The sequence below is a fragment of the Hevea brasiliensis genome, chromosome 2 (assembly GCF_030052815.1).
Source record: "Hevea brasiliensis isolate MT/VB/25A 57/8 chromosome 2, ASM3005281v1, whole genome shotgun sequence".
NCBI lineage: Eukaryota > Viridiplantae > Streptophyta > Magnoliopsida > Malpighiales > Euphorbiaceae > Hevea > Hevea brasiliensis.
This window is the reverse complement of record NC_079494.1, coordinates 106,563,430-106,583,574: the sequence shown is the minus strand read 5'-3', so window position 1 is coordinate 106,583,574 and position 20,145 is coordinate 106,563,430. Positions and strand designations below refer to the sequence as shown.

The 20,145-nt window shown below is 27.3% G+C and overlaps 1 protein-coding gene across 2 annotated transcripts; it reads right to left on the bottom strand.

Annotated features, from left to right (window-relative positions):
- Positions 1-1,025: 1,025 nt before the first annotated feature.
- On the bottom strand, positions 1,026-19,837 carry LOC110639386 (probable LRR receptor-like serine/threonine-protein kinase At1g53430). Of its 2 annotated transcripts, XM_058137756.1 has the most exons (26): positions 19,682-19,837; positions 19,142-19,447; positions 14,719-14,875; positions 12,122-12,196; positions 9,584-9,655; positions 8,102-8,173; positions 7,291-7,362; positions 7,124-7,195; positions 6,961-7,032; positions 6,799-6,870; positions 6,471-6,542; positions 6,285-6,359; positions 5,989-6,060; positions 5,546-5,608; positions 5,398-5,460; positions 4,341-4,421; positions 4,206-4,217; positions 4,073-4,122; positions 3,265-3,638; positions 2,998-3,190; positions 2,755-2,889; positions 2,566-2,681; positions 2,248-2,479; positions 1,908-2,148; positions 1,652-1,802; positions 1,026-1,564 (listed from the first exon to the last, which is right to left on the bottom strand). In XM_058137756.1, exons 2-26 carry the CDS (start codon positions 19,398-19,400, stop codon positions 1,355-1,357), a joined length of 3,063 nt encoding a protein of 1,020 aa, XP_057993739.1. In that variant the 5' UTR covers positions 19,401-19,447; positions 19,682-19,837; the 3' UTR covers positions 1,026-1,354. The 2 variants fall into 2 exon arrangements, with proteins under 2 accessions (XP_057993739.1, XP_057993743.1); XM_058137760.1 differs by lacking the exon at positions 4,206-4,217.
- Positions 19,838-20,145: the final 308 nt, after the last annotated feature.

Below are 20,145 nucleotides of genomic sequence, written 5' to 3'. Positions count from 1 at the left end.
TTAAGGGAGTATCTAATTTAAAAGCATGCAATATTAATATTTTATTAACTTTTTTTTTCTACTTGTTTATTTACTTTTTAAATTAGTTTAGGTGGTGGGTTTGCTCCAGGGATAAGAAATAAGTCAAACACAAGGAGGGGTGATTTGGAGTTTTTCTAAAATTAATATGGGTAATATAAGAAGTCAAAGAATGAAACCTTTCCAACCCACCAAATTGGTGGGTTGGAAATTGGCAAGTTTTGGGGGGTTTTTCAACCCCAAATAACTCCCCCCAAAACCTTTATATTCCTCAACCCTCCATTACAAACAAGTGTAAAATCCCTTAAAACCATCCCCTACTTTTCCTTACCACCGTAAGCCCTCAATCCAAACACTCTGTTAGTTTCTCTTCTGGAGAAGGGTAGGATAGTTGTTTCTGCTTAATCTCTTAATGAATATCATTTTCAGATAAAATGAGGCTAATTGTATTGCCAAACTTAGATATGTTGAAAAAATGGTTTGTAATGGCTTCAAGCCACTCCTTCGTATTTTAGCTCTTGATGCCCAAGGGGCCTTTTTTCTTTTATTAGGCAAAAATACACGCACACTTGGGTCAGTGATAGAAATGGATCACACTTCAAAACTATGACAATTTTGAGGGGATCCTTGTTTCTATATAACTCAAACACACACACACTACACAACCGATGTGGGATCCCGAAGGATTAGCCAATAGGCACGCCCCACATTGGACCTCAACCAGGGCCCTAACCACACTGGCAACTCCAAAACCGGCTCAAGGCCTACTAGTTTTTTCTTTCGTTAGGTAAAGACACATGCACACTTGAGTCAGTGACAGAAATGAACCATATCTAAAAACCATGGCAATTTTGAGGAAGTCCTTATTTCTATATAATCCAAATACACACGTACTCCAGAACCGACGTGGGATCCCCAAGGATCATGCCCAAGGGGCCTTGTAATGCAATGATTTTTGCAGATTAAAAAAAAAAAAAAAAAAAAAAAAAAGGACTGATACCACCAAATCCAATCAATTCCTATCAATCTCTTTTTTTTCCTCCTCAAATATAGATATTCATTAATATACAAAACATTGCAGTACAGGGAAAGGAGACAACAACAAGGGGATAGATTCAGAGTCCCAAATCACTCAGAAACCAACATTCAAAGCTCGAAAACTATAGGTGGCTAAGGCAAACGGGTCCGCTGACCCATATGTTTTAGAACCGTCTATTAACATTATGCAAGTTCTGCTAATAGCATAAAATTATACATAATCACACAGCAATACATGCGACAAACAAGGAAAGAAAAGCATATTGAAAACGTACAAAAAGAAAGCTCCGGAATCCCCTCAGGAAATTTGGACTTTGGATACCTGATCAATCGTTTTCTCCCCTTCGAGTACACTTACTACTTCAGACATTGTAGGCCTAAGATCCGCGGTTGGATTGATGCACATAACCGCCAATTTCAGAATATTAAAGGCCTTCTTCCGATCGTAATTGATTAGTCTCCTATCAACCAAATCATATATCCTTCCCTTTGCATGTGCAATACGAGCCTGAAATAACACAGCAGCTAGCTGGCTTTAGAAATTGAACTTATAAATATAGATCCAAGAAATAGTATAATCTAACTATTCACTCACATCATCTATAAGAATAGCAGATTCCTGATTTGGTTTATTTTCTATACTAGCTCTCCCACTGAATATTTCAAGTGCCACAACTCCAAAACTATAAACATCAGCTTTATCGGTGATAGGTTGGCCCAGTGCATACTCAGGTGCAACATATATTCTGTAACAAGAATAGATAAAAATTAATTGTCAATCAATGGTTGCCGAATTCTAAAATGGTAAAAGAAAGTTATATCTTCTTAAAGAAAAGGAAATAATTAAATACCTTGCCCCTCCGGCTTTGATAGTCATAAATGGATCTTCCTGATTATAAACCCTTGCCCATCCAAAGTCCGTTAACTTGGCAGTGAAATTTTTATCAAGCAAAATGTTACTGGCTTTTATATTCCTGTGAAGAATCTTGAGTCCATTTCCTTCCCCTTCATGCAGATACTTCAAAGCTTTTGCTAATCCCAGGCAGATATCAAATCTAACTTTCCAATCAAGTTCTATTCTGGAATTTGGATCTGCAAATCCAAACACAACTCGACCGCATTATCAATCATGTTATATTAACTAAAAACAAAAATTTTGCTACTAAATGAGTTCAAATGAAAATGGATTACCAAACAAGGCTTGATGAAGGGAGCCTTTCTCCATGTATTCGTATATTAGTAGATGAAGGTCTTTTCTCGAATAACCACCAAACAGCTGAATTACATTCTCATGTTTCAAGCTTTTCATCTGCTTGAAAAAAATCTCCCCATGTAATTCATCTTTAAGCTTGTCTTGCATTGATTCAGGAGAAATCTTCTTCACCGCAAATTTAATCTGATGATTCTGATCTGACAGTTCAGCCTGCATATCCACTTATACAGTATAAGATATGAATGGTTAATTATTTTTATAAAATAACTTGAGAACTGAGAAATAAACATGCCAACCTTGTACACTACCCCAAAACGTCCTTTACCAATCACCATATCAGGGCTAAAATTTTGAGTAGCATCTATGATTTGTTTGAGGGTGAAACTTCTGTCTTCGACATCTACATGTACTTCTGTTTGAAGAAAACATCGAAAAATTCTTAGCAGAGTGATGCAAAATAGTTCTAAATCAGAATATAGTCTCACCTTGCAACTCTCTGTTTCCTAGCCAGCCCATTTGCCACATGAAAGCTAATAGAAGAAATGGAGCAAATACAGAACCTACTGTGATTCCTACTATCTGTGGAGTAGATAGTTTATTGCCTCCCGTAATTGTGAAGTCTGAATATAACAGTAGACGAATGACAGCAACAGAGAAATTATATCATCTGAAGGGACTGAAAGCAATGTCAGGTAAAACAGAATTAACGATAAGTGCCATGTTTTTACTTGGAGTCACAGAAATGCCTGAGACAAGTGGTCCATTGAGGAGTGGTTTGCTGTATATAGATCCCTTGCCAGCCCATTGAAAACGGATCTCCAGCAAACTGTCATTTACAGTTGCCACGAATTCTTTTGAGATTGCTGTATTAGGATACTTAGCGTCATCCTTTATGCTGAAATCTTTTAGCTTTCTCTCACCCTGCGGTGAAGATCAGATGTTCCTTAAACGATGATAATTGCACAATGAAGCTTTCACAAAAATGAATGTAATACCTGAATATACACGTCGAAAACACGTTTTCCAGAGCTGCTATAATCTTCATCCATTGCATAAACAATTTCAGCAAAGTGAAGTTTTACATTGTAATCTCCCTTATGTAAACAGAACCCGTAATACGTGAGAGACACAGGGCAAAGGCGAGCTGTTTCATGCAAAGACTCCCCTGAAACTCCACACGTCTTGTTCTTTATGTAATCACTTGAATTAGCAGTTGATGATAAGAATTCTCCAGAACAAGCATAAGCCCATCTTTTGCCTCTAACGTTTTCCGGACCTTCATAGAACTTGGCTACTGATGTATCGCTATCATAATGTTTCCCGTCAGAACTTAAATTTGCACCTCCACAATTTATGAACAAGGAATCGTCTGCAGTAAACATTATTGTAAGTAGAAGATAAATATTCTACAAGAATCGCCGAGGTGAAGCTCCAATATTTTGGTCTCAACTGAGATTTGGCTCCATCATTATTGAGCTCACCTCCAATTAATGTCCAACAAGTTATAATGGTGCAGTTATAAGCTTAATAATGAGTCAAGTTAGTTAGTGATAATTTTAGAGGTAAAACAGAACATCAGAAAGAAAATTTTTATATTAATTTGTATTTATATTTACCTTTTTAGTAAAAAAAAATGATAATACAAAAATAAAAATTATTAAATGAGGAAAAAAAAATTCAGCATTTTTCAAAAGTTATGTCTATTTCCAAGATGAGGTTAGCTCTATTTTTTAATTTAAAAAGTTAGATTCTACAAATTATACAATGATATTGTTCAAAATGAGCCTTCTGAATAGAACATACACTTTGATTTCCCCTGACAAAAGTTGGTTTTCGCTTCAAGAGTATAATACCTAGAAAACAAGAAAATTTGTTAGAGAAAACTCGGGATATGTTGTTCTGATTGCAGGGGAAAAAAAAAGGGCCATCAATGTACCTGCTCGGTTTGCTAGTTGAGCAGCAACAAAATTTGCAAAAAAAGTCGCAGCAAATAAGAAGAAACTCTCTCAAATTGAAATAGACCTAATTAAGGAAACAAGAGAATGAAAAAGAAATAGAAAAAGTTTGTTACATATTTGGCTCTGGTCCATGGGACTTTGTGTTTTCTGAATCCTTGCTCGGTGGAATTGAGAAATCGTTGTAAGAAAGATCCCTGAAACGTAACAATTTGTGTAATAGGAGGCTCTTTTTTCATATAATTAATCATATACATGATAGTGCACTGAACATTTACTTCTTGCATATATATATATATATATATATATATATATATCTTAGAAAGACATTCATACAACTATTCACACAATCGTTTCATAAAACTAACTGATTGAAGTTAGTGTCTTCTCTTCTTCCAATTTTCAACCAGTGACATCAGAGCATAAAAATCCCAACAATATATATATGTTTGTGTGAATGATGTATAAATTAGTTGAACACACTTAACAAAGAACATTGTGATTTTCATATCTACATATATTTAAAAGTATTTACACCATATTTATATTAGGATCAAAACTTATGATATTTTTGTGGATAAGATTAATTCAGTATAGACGAAATTCAAATTTAAAACTTCCCAAGTTGAATAAATCTTCTTGAACCAATCCCTTAAAGGTGGATGTAATATTTTATTAATACATCGAGAATATTCAATAAATTTTCGAGGCAATACTGTCATGGGCTTAGTTTGAAGCTGCTATTCCTTTACATTTATATTTTAATTTCTTAATAAATCTTTACTTATATTTTAAAAAAAAAAAAAAAGAAGAAGAAGAAGAAGAAGTGAGTAATTAGCTTAATCTTTAATGACCTCACAAGCCTCTATGTCAAAATTCTAAAAATCTCATTAATATGAAACTAAATTCTGAAATTCACTCACTAATTTTAGAATTAACTAAGGAGAACCAGTGAGCATATTTTAGAACTAATTCTGAAATTGCATTTGATATTGTTGCAAGTTTTTTATTTTTTAAAAGTCTTAGGCATACAGCATACTTCATTATGAATCCCAAGATGGCAAGATCCAACATATATACCTCTCTCAAAAAGCAATAGCTACATATAACAATAACTTGAGAACAAAAACGACAGAATGAGATGAACGTGAAATATACATTATATAAACATACCAGTTGTCATCAGGGAAGGGACTGGGAGGGATTGATCCTTGAAGCATATTTTCAGTCAAAATCCTAAGCATAACAGAGATTGACAATTTTTTAATGTGTTGGGCAAAGACTCATAATGGATTGTGCTCAAAAGTTTTCGCTTACATACATCGTCGTCACATTCTTCATGGTTTTTGGGATTCCACCAGTCAACTGATTAAAGCTCAAATCCCTGTGTGGCAAAGCAACAATCATCTAGAATAAAATATTAATTTTAAGATTCCACATCCAAGTGTATGTATGATTTATCTTATCTCTTCCTGTCTTACATATTGTATATGTATATATTAGACAAACTTAATTTGTTGAACTTATTATTGATTAATGATTAGCAAAGTTGGCATGTCGTCTCATATTGTATTTATTATGAGATATAAAAATTTAATTATAAATTATTAGTGGAATGACTGCACTAGAGATTATAGTTAGGTGAGTGGTCGAGTAACAGATTGTATTATTTAATTAGAAAACTATATAAGTTGTTTTATATATATATATATATATATATATATATATATATATATATATATATTCTGATTAGAAGGAACATACAGGTAAGTTAACTGTGGCCAAACGCCAGGATTGTCAGGAATAGAGCCATTAAGTGAGCAGCTCCTCAGTATCCTGTAAATATCATCCAAGAAGTTGGGAATTTATAATCTTATACTTATCAATTTATTTTCCACATGCACATAATTAATCAAATTTGAGAGTCAAAAATTAATCTGGTGGACCAGTTGCAGTATAATTAAGTAATTAACAACAACAAATTAAGTGATATATGTAATGATTTGCTAAGATTTTATATATAAACTTCAATGAATATGTAAAAGTAACAGATCACTCACATTTCATATATTGACGGCATATTTATATTTTTTGGAAAAGAGAAACCAGTGCTGCTTTTTAGGTCACTAACCCACCTGTAACAATAAACAATTAATTATGGCTTTCAAACATGATTTTTCACTTCTTTTTTTTTTCTTTCTACAATTAAGAATTAAACTACATAATGAAGATGAAACTGCACTTACAAAGATTCGAGATTTTTCATTGTAAAAATTTCACCAGGCACGCGCCCTTCAAAATCATTTCCCATGAGATACCTGTGTGATCCGTGTAGAATATCACGCTTCATTTGAAATTATTTATTTTTATATTAAAATTTAATTTAAATTATTTTATAATAAAATTAATATGATTGAAATAAATTTTAGACTCATGAAAGTAAAATTCAACAATGTTAAATTATTTATTTTTAGATTTTCTAAACACACTCTTAAATCTTTCCAAGTCAAGTTATGCAATACACAACTTAATTACAAAGTCCAAAAACCATGAATTATTGAATCCAATGCTTACAGATCAGTGAGATTGGTCCATTTTGAAATGAATTTTGGCATCTGACCGTTCAATTTGTTCCCAGCTACTCCACTGCATTAACCCGTTAAAATTTCTCTTGAACAACGATATATAAGCCAAAAAAGTCAGGCTGAGAACTAAAAGATGAAGGGTTACACTTACAAAAGTTGTAGAGACTTAAGCTCGCTATAACTTGGAGGCAAAATTCCATCCAAATAGTTGGAACTCAAGTCACTGCAGAAGGGAAATTAAAGACTTGTACTTTTATCTAAGTAATATTTCAATTTATGACTATACTTTTCTTTGTTTTTGGGCTACAACTTACAGATGTACAAGCTTCCTCAAGTTTCCAAGTTCCGATGGAAGATTACCAGTGAGCTGATTCTCTTCTAAACACCTATAATTGATCAACCCAATAAATTAATATACATATATATATTAAAGAAAAATTGGAAATTCTTGGAAGTTAATTAAGAAGAAAGAGTTTATTACATTCTAATCAGATGAGAGAGGTTGCCCAATTCTTTAGGAATTCCACCTGATAACCTATTGTTGTTCAAATTCCTGAAAAATCCCAGAATTAATTACGGTAAGCATATTTAAAGTTAAGGTTAATTGCACCAATCGTCCTTGAACTTAGGAGTCTTTTCATTTTCAACGCTAAATTTCAATTTCTTAAAATAAAATCACTTAACTTAAGTTTCATTTCAAGAAAAGTCAATCTTACCTGCTATCTCTTACCTGCAATAGCAGGTTTACCAATTTAAAAAAATAAAATTATTATTTTGTCCATCTCTAAAAAGAAGCAATCTCCTCATCGCGATAATCATCCTCCATAGTAGGCTTTGGCTTAATTTGCGGATCAGCCACAACTTCTCCAATAGGAGCAAAAAAGAAATCCATGCCACCACAAAATTTTATCTCATTGTTGATTACAAAGTGGGGAAAGACTTTAAAGGAAAAATTTCAATATTGAGTAGAAAACCTGTTATTGCAGGTGAAAGTGACTTTTTTTTAAATAAAATTTAAATTGAGTGATTTTATTTTAAAAAATTAAAGTTTAGGGATGAAAATAAAAGGACCCCTAAATTCAAGGACGATTTGTGCAATTAACCCTTCAAAGTTATTGACAGAAGCCCGTTCTTAGCCCCTAAATTTTCAACTCTAGGTCTTCAACCGGCTTTGGAAGGTAAGTCAAAGGTGGCCAAATACAATCTTACCGGAATAGAATAAATAAATAAATAAGATTTTTTTTTTAATGAAAAACAAGGGAATATTAAGTGATGATTGTGCTGATACTTACAAAATCTTGAGTGATGACAAGTTCCCCAATGACAAAGGTATGGGGCCTTTGAGGAAGTTATTTCTCAGATTGCTGTGGCCAGAAAACATTTAGTAGATGGACAGTGATAACATATTAATTTGGCAATTAAGGACAGGCCAAGATTATGATGCAGGCAAAAATGGAAAGACTTACTAGGGGTGGTCACGGTTCGGTTTCGAACCGGAACCGAACCGGAACCGGTTCGGTCAAAACTGGACCGAAACCGGTCAAAACCGTCCTTCTACGGTTTGGTTCAGGTTCATAATTTTTAGAAACCGTGAACCGGCGGTTCCGAACCGGATTGAACCGACGATTTCGAACCGAACCAAACCGACGATTTAAATACAAAAAATTCAATAAATAATTCATTCTACTCCTAATTCATTTATATATATATATATATATATACACACACGTATCATTAATTCATTAATTCTCTACACTATCTTTAATTCTTAATACTCTTTCAATTTCTCTCAAATTTTCTAAATAATTATTTTCTACACTCCTTTTAATTCTCAGTACTTTCACAATTCCCCTACTTTATTATTTTTATACTCACTGAAATTTTTAATACTATCTCAATTACTCTGTTATTATTTTATATCTTCAATAAAATTTTCAATACCCTCTATTTTTTTTTCTTTTATATTTTTTTAATTATTAATTATCATATAATTTTTTTAAAAAGGGCAAATAATACTCAATTCAACTAAGCTTTTATCCCAAAAATTTATTGGGGTCGGCTATATGGATTCTTTCTCCACTCTAAACGATTTTGGGTTAAATCCTCAAAAATGTGTAATGCCACTATTCTCCTCTAAGTCGATTTAGGTCTACCTATTATTTTCATTCTATCCTCAACCCAATATGCTCTACTTGTCTAATTGGAGCTTTCCTATGTCTATGCTTCATATGACCAAATCACCTCAATTTCCCTTCTCTCAACTTATAACTGAAAATTTTGATTCCTCTAAATCCTAAAGGGATACATAGGTAAAATTAAGTTTATGCACCTTTTTCTATTTTTTTTTAAATTAGTTTTATCTCTAGTTTTTTAATAAGTTCAAGTCTTTGCTTATTAAATTTTTCTTAAAAATAATTTATTTTTATTCTTATTTTTCTTATTTTATTTTGATTGAAAGATTTCTAAGAAAAATTAAAATATTTTTACAAATATAACTTAAATTCTAAATTAATAAAATTTTTCTATAATTTTTTCCTTTAAGTTGCTCTTAAACCGCCCCTAAACCGCTTTTAAACCGTCTTGAATTATCATTTTTCGAACCGTCCTCTAAACCGTTTTAAACCGGGGCTCGAACCGGAACCGGCGGTTCAAAAACCGTCTTCCGAACCGTCCCATGACGGTTTGGTTCAGGTTCATGATTTCATTGAACCTGAACCGGCGGTTCATGAACCGTAACCGGCGGTTCCTGAACCGTGGCCACCCCTAAGACTTACAGCCTAACCAGAGACTTCAGATTGCCCAAGGACTCAGGAATAACACAACGAAGATGGTTGGAGCCCAAATCACTGTTTCAGGCAAATCCGTGAAAACCATGATAGCTGAAAATATACATTTCCATTTTATTTTAAATTGAAATTTTGTAAAGAAACCACTAAAAAAAAGAAAGAAATTTTGTAAATAAAGATAAATATACAAAATTTCTTCTTCTTTAAGGTTATAAATAAAGATTTATAGAATAAATTAGTTTAACTCGGTAGTATTGAAATTATATCTATATTAGAGTTGCACGTACTAAAAATTAATTAGACTGTGTTAATGATTTTCATGTATTTTAATATATTTGGTATAACTTAAATTAAGTTATTGATGGTTCAAATTTGGATTTGGATCGCATATATTTATACTTAAAAATTAAAGAGTATTTCAATTCAAACCCAATTATGTATATTGAGGGCGCCATAACATTAATTTGTTGTTTGCATTAGTTAGTATTTTTTAAAAGTGTGTCTATATACGTATTTGTTATTTAATTTTTTATATATATAATTTAAAAAAAAATTCATATCAATTAATTAATAAATCTTAAAATTAATAAAAAAATTTCTTTTAAAACTGATATAATAATACAATAAAACTAAGAAAACTAAAATAAGAATCTAAATTAAAACTATGAAAACATCTAAGCAATAAATTCATTATGTTCTAGTTTAATGTATTTAAGTAAACAAGATGTTTATTCTTTTTATGAAATAAAGATATGTATTCTTATTTATCAATAATATTTTTTATTTTATCTAAATATGATTCAAAATATATGTTTTATTATGTGAAATAATTTCTGATGTCAAATTTTTTATTATTCTTAATTTTTTTAAAATTTTAAATTATTACCGATAATAAAAAAAAATTTCAACTTTTCGTTAATTCTTTTATTTTTGAGAATTTTAGATTTATTGTAAATACTTATTATTTTTAGTTAATAGTAAAAATTGAAATAAATCAACAATCAAAATTATGATATATTAATTCACTAAAAAAGAGACTAACAGTTAAAATTACGTCATGTTAATTGATCTGAATCAATTTTCATTATGAGTTAGAAAAAAAACTTTTAAATCAAGCTAAAATTGTAAAAATAATGTAGGTACATTAAAAACAATTAAAAAAGTAACTTTGTAAAAATGAGAACGATGTTTAAGATTTCATTGTTAATTTTATTATAGTAAATTAATTAATTTTTTATGAACTAATAATATTAATAGGATTGAGATTATAAAATTATTAAATTAAAAACTAAATATTGTTTTTGGTATATGTGGAATTATTATTAAAATTAAAATTTTAATTTATATTAATTATAATAATATTTAAAAATTAAAATTATTTACAAATTTAACAATAGATAAATTATTGTTAAACGTATTAGTGATGGATTAGAATGAATTAAGCTCTTATTATTAAAAATATTAGCAACGGATTCATTATCGCTAAAAGTTATTAGCGATGACTTTGTATGAATTAGTGAAACATATTACCGACGAATTATTATGAATAAACCTCATGTTGCTAAAAGTATTGACGATGATTTTATTGTCTTTAAAAATTATGTGATGGCTTTATATGCATGAATTAGTAGTAAATACGTTGCTACCAAATTATATTATTAGCAATAAATTTACATATATCACTATACTTAAGTTTTTATGGGTTTTCCCTCTCTACGTTTAGATTTATATATTATATAGATACATTTATAATTCTTTTTTGGTCTTTTTTTTTTTATATATATACAGAAATAAGCTTTCAGGAAAAGAAACTAAACAGAAATATCAGCTATAGCAGCCAACTTGGCTACTGAAGAAACAGATGTTCCAAGACACGCAATCTCAAAAATCCAACGAGCGCGGGAAGCCAGGAAAATTATATAATACATCTATTACTCCATGTAAGATAGTTTATATGGAATGTCAAATTAATGGTGAATATACATTCATATATAGTGAACCTTAAAAAATTATAATCATTAGATAATTTTTTTTTTTTTCAAATTTTAATAATTATATTTATATATTTATCAATCTCTTATTATGCTGTTATTTCATATAATAGCTGACATAATATAACTACTTCACTATATAATTTTTGAGGAGGTAGTTATTTACATATTCGTAAACTATATGAAGCATATTTAACACATGAGAAAAAGAACTAGCATTGTATTTGGCCAATGAGGCTTTATTTATAGAACTAATAATAAATGTTGAGGTCAAATAAATGAAAATTCTAATTAAATTAATTTAATAAATTCTTCATAAATATACGCACTAAATATTAAAATTATATAATTAATAACAAATTACATATATTTATATAAAAATTAAATAATTAAATAAAATTTAATTTATATATTCAATAATATTATTAAAATTAAACTCTAGCAAAACATGGGTTCTCAACTTTTATATATATATATATATATATATATATATATATTGCATTAATTAAAAAGACATGAAAAATGTGATACTCACAGTTCCTCCAAGTAAGTAAGCATAGATACAATTTGATCGATCCTTCCACCTTTCAACTCTAGAACAGCAGTAGACCTGCCATCCATTGAAAAAGAAAATAAAGTGAATTTACCAATTAGTACAAATATTTTATTTTAAGGACCAAGTGAGGTATTATATATATATAATTAAAAAAAATAAAAAATAACTTGTTAATCAAATTATTTTAAAATGTAAAATTAATTATATATTTCTTTATATTTTTAAAATAATTATCTAACCCTAAAGTTTGAAAATTTCTTAACATAATTTGTTATAAGCAAGTCATTAAAAATATAATTATCTAAATAGTTGTACTAAAAATACAAAACCATTTCCTATTTGTTTCCAATAGAATCACTAATTTGCTGATTTATAATAATAAGATTAATTTCATATTCCTTGTTAATTTTGAAGGTCTTCATAGTTGTTCCATTAGATAATTAAAATTTTAAAATTCTGAAATCTCCTTTGTAACAAACGATTGCAAAGATTGTAAATTGATCAAATTTTCAATTATTTGTATAATTAATTAAATGTTATTTTAAACAATATAAAATATTATAAAAGAAAATAATGAGGATTTGTAAAATATTGAAAAGAATAAAAGATTTAATTTTAAAAGAATAAAAAGTAGAACTGAAAAAGAAAAAAGAAAAATCATGTTGAGAAAATCACAAATTAAAAAAAAATTACTTTTTTAATTATTTCTTGAATATTAGCATAATATTTAAGGCAATATCTTTAAGCATATTTATTATAGGATGTGATTTTTTAAATTATAGATAATTTTGTAATTGCATTTAGGATGAAGGTTCAATTATGCCCTCATACTTTTACTCTAAGACTAAATTAATCCAAAATGAAGTTTTAGCTCTTAAAAACCCACAAATTTGTATTTAAGGTCAAATAAATCCCAATTTTGGGGAAAAAAACTAAAATATTATTCTTCTCATTTTTTTTATAATAAAATATTAATTTTTAAATTTTTAAAATTTTACAATATATGAGATTCTCATATTTTGTATTGTGATGGGTGCTTAAGATATTGAATTTGAGAGGGAACTCTATTCTTTGATAATGCAATTTCGAGGAGAAGAAGGAATAAATTTTTGGCTTGAGAAAGTTGAATTATTAGAGTTTCACACGTGAATCTCATTTTTTTTAATAATAAAATATTAAATTTTAAATTTTTAAAATTTTACAAAGTTGAGTTTTGTTCCTTATATCGGTAAATAATTTTAATTTTTATAAATAAAAATTAATAAAATATTAAATTAATGATAGTTTATAAGGCTATGATTAATTTAAACCTTATCAGAAAATTTTAGATTTATTTGAGTTAAAACATAAAAATGGGTTTATTTGGACTTCTTAACAAAGTTAAGGGCGAATTTGACCCTTTATCCATTGCATTTATATCATAAAGATATTATATTATTATATTTTAATGAAAAAATATTTTTAAAAAATAATTAATAATTATTTAAAAAATGAAAATTTAATTTAATTTGTATCTGTATATAATTATTCAAAATTTTAATACAAATTTAAATTGCATTTGCTATATTTAACATAATAATATAACTTTAAAAATATAAAATATTGAAAAAAAAAGAGTAAATTATATTATTAAAATAAAATCATATATAATCTGCACAAAGACGACTAGTTTTTCTTTAAATTGAAACCACGACTTATCTTCATAGGCTTAAAATAAATAAGTTTTGGGGAAAATATAAATAATAAAAAATTATTTTGAAAAGTTTGACCTAATTAATCCATTTAATCTAAAGTGGCTTGTTATTTGTTTTAACTAATACCAAATTTTAAAAGATTGGAACTTAAATAATTTGTATATTTGAGGGTGCAACTAGAATGGTAAGTATCCGTGAGGTGATTAACATTTTTAAAATTTGAGCTCGTTTTAAATTCTATTATTATAACTTAGAAAAAACTTAAGCCTTTTGAAATTTATATATTTTAATTAATAATTTATATAAAAAAATATTTTGATTAATAATTTATATTTTAAAATTTAATAATTTTATAAAATATTTAAATTTTATTTTATATAAAATAAAATTTATAAATATTGTTATAAAAAATATATTTTATATTTAATTAAGTATTAATATAAACAGATTCAGTAACAGATATCCAACATGTAAAATTAAAACTCGATTTGAATCTATCACGGATATTATTTTTTAAATTTAAATTTACCTCAAACCTTATTATATACTACTCAAATTCATTCTATTAGGATTCAATTAGATCGAATACCTATAAAAATTCAATTTATTACCATCTCTAGGTGCAACTTAACACTAATTTGTTTAGATCAATAAAATCAATTCAAAATTTGGCATAAAAATTAAATGATTAAAATTAAATTTTCTAAAAAATTTAATATTTTAACCTAAAAACGATCTATAATTTTTAAAATTGACAAAAAATATATATATAAGAATGGGAATGTGTATTTTTATAAAATTTAATGATCTAGCTAGCTTGTCGCAGAAGAGAAGTGTAAATTTTTTTTAAACAGATCCAGTAAATTAAGTTGAGAAACGTACATGTAAGTGACATGACAGACAGTGCTATTATTCTCGTTGGAGTTGGAGCAGTTACATCGAATCGTAATATCCTTGTAGTCCATCGTACGGCAATCGGCGGTAATGCGTGGTGCTGATGGTAATTTCAACTCGTCTACGAATTTAACAAGAGCATGTGCTGCCAAAAATTTTGATAAACAATTATTTACCAACCACATCCAGTGAGACCCTAATAATTTTGGATATATAAACAATTATTTAAAAAGTTCATATACGATAATTTTCCATATAAATTTGTAAACTTCTCGTCACAACTCATATTAGAAGTATGCATTTCAATTAATCGAATCAAAAGTTTTAATTATTTTAAATATTAAAAAAAATTAATCAAAATGAACACTATAATAAATTTAAACTTTAATAGTAAATTTTCAACTTCATTTTAATATTAAAGTAATAAATAATATCAAAATAATATATTTAAACATTAAGATAATATATAAAATAATAAATAATTTATACAATAATATATATAATTGTGTTGTAAATTAGTGTAAATATAATATTAAAAAGTTTAAGTTATAAAATTTATGTACATAATAGGTACTTACTGATAATTTTTATTAGCAATGTATTTAAAATTTTTAACAATATAGAAGACATATTATTAAAGTTTATTTTTGTTACAGTAAAAAAAAATTCACTTAATTATTGATTATAGTTAAATTAACAAAAATTGCTATATATATTTTATATTATTAATTAATAAAATATTATTAAAATATATTTAAAATAATTTTTATTATAAAAAATATATATTCGTACAAAATTATAAATTAAATTTTATTAATAAAAATAATAATACTTAATAATATATTATTAATAAAATTATAACTAATTTATTAATTAATAAAAATTGAATTATTTTCGGTCATCAGATTGAGAGTAAGCAAATCGGTGATGCTGTAAATGTTATTGTGTTGTGTGCAATTATTAAGTCAGGATTTAATATGGATATTATGGTTTAATAATGCCAGGAGCTACTTCATTTCATCTCTAACAACGGACGGCCTTTTCTGTGGAGACACATCTACTCTTTTCTGATGCAATGTCTTTAATATCATATTGTGAACCCTAAATTCAAGTAACTCCAATAATTTTTAGGCTTAAATCATTTTACTTAAAATGATTAATTCAAAGTTAACGGGAGGTGGTAGCCATCGTATTTATAATCAGTTGTTAAATATGATACTAATTAAATCACGCACGTATACCTACAGATACCCATCTCCTTCCCTCATTTCATTATTTTATTCTCTTCCATTTCAATTTTTTTTTTTCATTTCTCTCATTTTTATTTTTATCCTCTCGTCATTTTCTTCTATTTTCTTTCACTTTTCATAAATTTCTTTTATCTTATCTCATCGTTTATTCTCTTTTATCTTTTTCTCTTATTCTTTCTCTCATTTTCTTCCCTCTTCCCTTGTTTGCCTTTATCACGATAAAAAAAAAAAAAATCAATTTTGTAACTGATTATTGTAATTGATTGAAATCAGTTATTATTAGTAATTAATTTTATAATTGATTTGTGATTTTAATTTTTTAATAAAATTATTAATTAAAAAAAATAGCAACTGATTCAAAAATTGACTACTAATAGTAACCGATTTGTAATTGATTGCTAATCGATATTAGGAAAATTTTAAATATATGATAAGCAATCAATTTTAAAATCGGTTACAACCGATTAAAAAATTGATTACTAATAGCAATAAATTAAGGGAATTGGTTACTAAATTAAAAAATTATTTTAATTAGCTCAAGAGTTGTCAATCGATTTGTAATCGATTGCAAAAATTAGCAACTGATTTACAATCGCTTATTAAAATCGGTTGTTATTCGCAATCGATTTCTTATTGGTGGCTAATAATAATCAATTTTTAGAACTAATTATAAATCGATTGCTAAATTTTTTCTCTTTAATGTTTTTCCTTTTTTGATTTGTAACTGATTTGCGAATCTGTTGCTAATAGTAACCGATTTTTACTACTGATTTTGCAGCTAATTTTTTCTCCAAAAAATTATAGACTATTTTTTATTTTTATTTTTTTTATTTTGTAACCAATTTGTGAATCAGTTGCTAATAGGACGTGAACGATTTTTTCTCCCTAAAAATTCTCACCTATTTTTTGTTTTTTTTTTGAATTGCAATAGTAATCAAATTCTGCAACCGATTAAAATCGATTATTATTAGTAATTGATTTTATAACCAATTACGAATTAAATACAAAATTTTCCTTTAAAAAATTTTTGTATAATTTTTAAAAGAAATTAGCAACCAATAATTGATTACTAATTCACTTATATAAACTATTACTCGTTTTCTTTTACCACAACTCATTTTTTCTCTCTTTCTTCTCTTCTTTCATTTTCTTCATCATATTTTTCTTTTTTATCTATTTTATTCATTATCTTTTCTTTTCTAATATATTTCCTTCATCATTTTTCTCATTTATTTTTTTATCATTTTTTTTATCTATTTTCTTTTTTATCTTTTTTATTTCTCATATATTTTATTATTCATCATCTTTTTCTTTCTCATCTATTTTCTTTGCCATCTTTTTCTTTTTTATCTATTTTATTCATCATTTTTTTCTCATCTTTTTTCTTCGTCATCTTTTTTTTTTCTCATCATTTTTATTTAATTTATTTTTTTTTGGCATAAATAAAATTTTTTGTACAAATATATTTTTTGTTGGTAAATTATTTATAGTATTAATTGTAGTAATTTTTTTGTTATAATACATATGTGGTAATTTTTTTTAGTAATTTGTCTTATAATATTTTTTATATTTAATTTTTTGTTAATATTTTTTATAATAGTTATTATTTGTAATTTTTTATAATATTTTTATATTGATTTTTAGTACTAATTTTCATTAATAATTTATTATTTTAACAATTTTGAAAAATTTATTTGTTTGAATTTTTTTCTTATTTGAAAATTTATATTTTTATAACTTTTTTAAAATTAGCAACTGACTTTTCAGTTGCTAAATTATTACAAATAGTAACTGATTTATAAAATAATTGTAAAATTATAAAATTAAAGACACTAAATTTTTTGCGACTGATTATATTTCGGTTTCTATTTAGTAACTGATTTTGGTTGCTAAATCAGTCAACTAATTTCAGCTGCTAAATCAATCGCTACTAGTAATCGATAATTTTTTTACCATAAGTTTTATTTTTTTTTAGTTTAATTAATTTAGCATCTAATTTGATTGTTGGTTGCTATTTACAACCAAGTTCATTTTAATCGATTGCTAAATCGATTAACACCCGATTTTAATAGATTAGCAACTGATTCAGCCTGTTGCTAATCTTTTTTTTTTTTTTTTCTAGTGTAGCTTCTCTTATTATTTCTTCTCTCTTCTCTTACTTTCTCTTCACTTCCCTTATCATTTTATTGTCTTTTCTCTCATTTTCTTGTCTTTTCTATCATTTTCATCTCTTTCATTTTTTTTTTCATCTACCTTTTAATTTTTACTATATATTTTTCATTTTCATTAATATAATTTTCTCTCATTTCATTTGATCATCTTTTTTTAAATACCACTTTTTCTTCTCATTACAATTTATTTACAATAATAATTATTAGTGATAAAATAAAAACATATTTATAATAATAAAATAATTTGAAAGAAAAATATTTCAAAATAATAATAAAATTTATTATTTTAATTGAAAATATTTTTTTAATTACCAACAAATTGTAATATTTGATTTTTTTTAATTTTTTATTTTTTTCTCGATTTGCCAATGGATTGGATTATCCATTGATAATTCCAATAGAAAATAAATAGACTTGAATTTGTTAGTAAAAAAATTATTAATGAGGTTCACTGCAACTGACTTAATCTATTGGTAATCTGTTTATAATTTCAATTACTAACGGATTTTACAGGATTATTAATGGAAATTTTCTGTTGTTAAACCTTAAAATTCTTATAGTATATACAAAAAATATTTTTTTTAAAAAAGTCAATTGACCCTATTTTTTTTGGAGAAATTGTTACAATTACAACAAAAGAATTTAATCATTGATTATAATGGATTATAGTGCAATGACTTATAGAGCATGTGCTTAGAAACGGCCTCATTTTAATTGTTAGCTAAACTATCAACTCATATTAGTTCAAATGTTACAAGCAAACACATTTGCTATCTGTTAAAGACTAATTTTCTTGAGCTAATCTGGCTTAGTCAGATCAGATTTTTCACAAGTGTGTGGAGAATGGGGATTCTCACAATTAAGTCTCTTATGCTCAAATATGTTGAGAATTTTCACATTTGTGTGCAGGACTATTTTCTATCCTACATGTTGAAGAGAGGGAAAAAGTGTTATTTATGAGAATCGGATGTGAAGGGATAGTGAAGTTACCTTCATCACATGGCAACGTTCCAGGATTACTGCAATTTTGTACCTTATCCGTGGATGAGCGGCCGCAATTTGGACTGTACGCTGGACAATCGCAATATGGACTATACACTGGACAACGGCAAACTGGACTATAAGATGGACAACGGGTATATGCAGGATCCTTTCGGATGTGGAATCCATAACCAAGCAGCTGACAGAAAAGAAGAAGAAGCAGGAACAAAACGACCTTAGTGTGTAGCATCATATGATGCTCAATCATTTCTCTTTCCTCTGATCCTGCTTAGCAATATTCGTATATATTTAAACCTGAGAAACACGTAAACAAACAAACACTTTATAACTTATACCAGAAGTTTCGTTTTCTACAAACATGCATGAGAAGAATCCATTAACACTAAGTTCAATCGCATGTATTTCATTCCGGTTTAAATTCTCAATGGAGAGGCTCTTAGACACACGCAAAGGGGAGGGGGGGAGGGGGAGAGGAAATTCACATGTAATAATATATATGGTAGAAAAAAAAAAGAAAAAAAGAAATACCAGGAAGATAGAGAAGGAAAGCTGGTCGGGTAATCAAACCAGAACGTTTGAAGGGGTGATCAGTGAGGCTGCCTTACTTCAGTGGACTAACAAAATCGAAGTTATATAAATAATTACAAGTCAAAAAATAAAATATAAAAAAGTCCCGCAAGAATACTGATTAGCATCTATAATGAAATGGTCACCCACTACCGCACGTTGATCCACGTAAGTGGAAGAAGTAAAGTTGCTTTATCAAAGCCGCTTAATTAATAATGTGGGCTTTTTTTTTCAAAGTAATAACATGCTCTTCAGCAGGTAATTTAATTAGGTGTTATTAAATCTAGTTTGGAGGTTGACCGCATAAAAAAAATCAAACGAGTTAATTAGTGATTTAACTAGTAGGTTGGTGGTTTAATTAATAAGTTATTAAAAATTAATGAAATATATATAAATGAATTAAATATAATATTTAAAATATATAA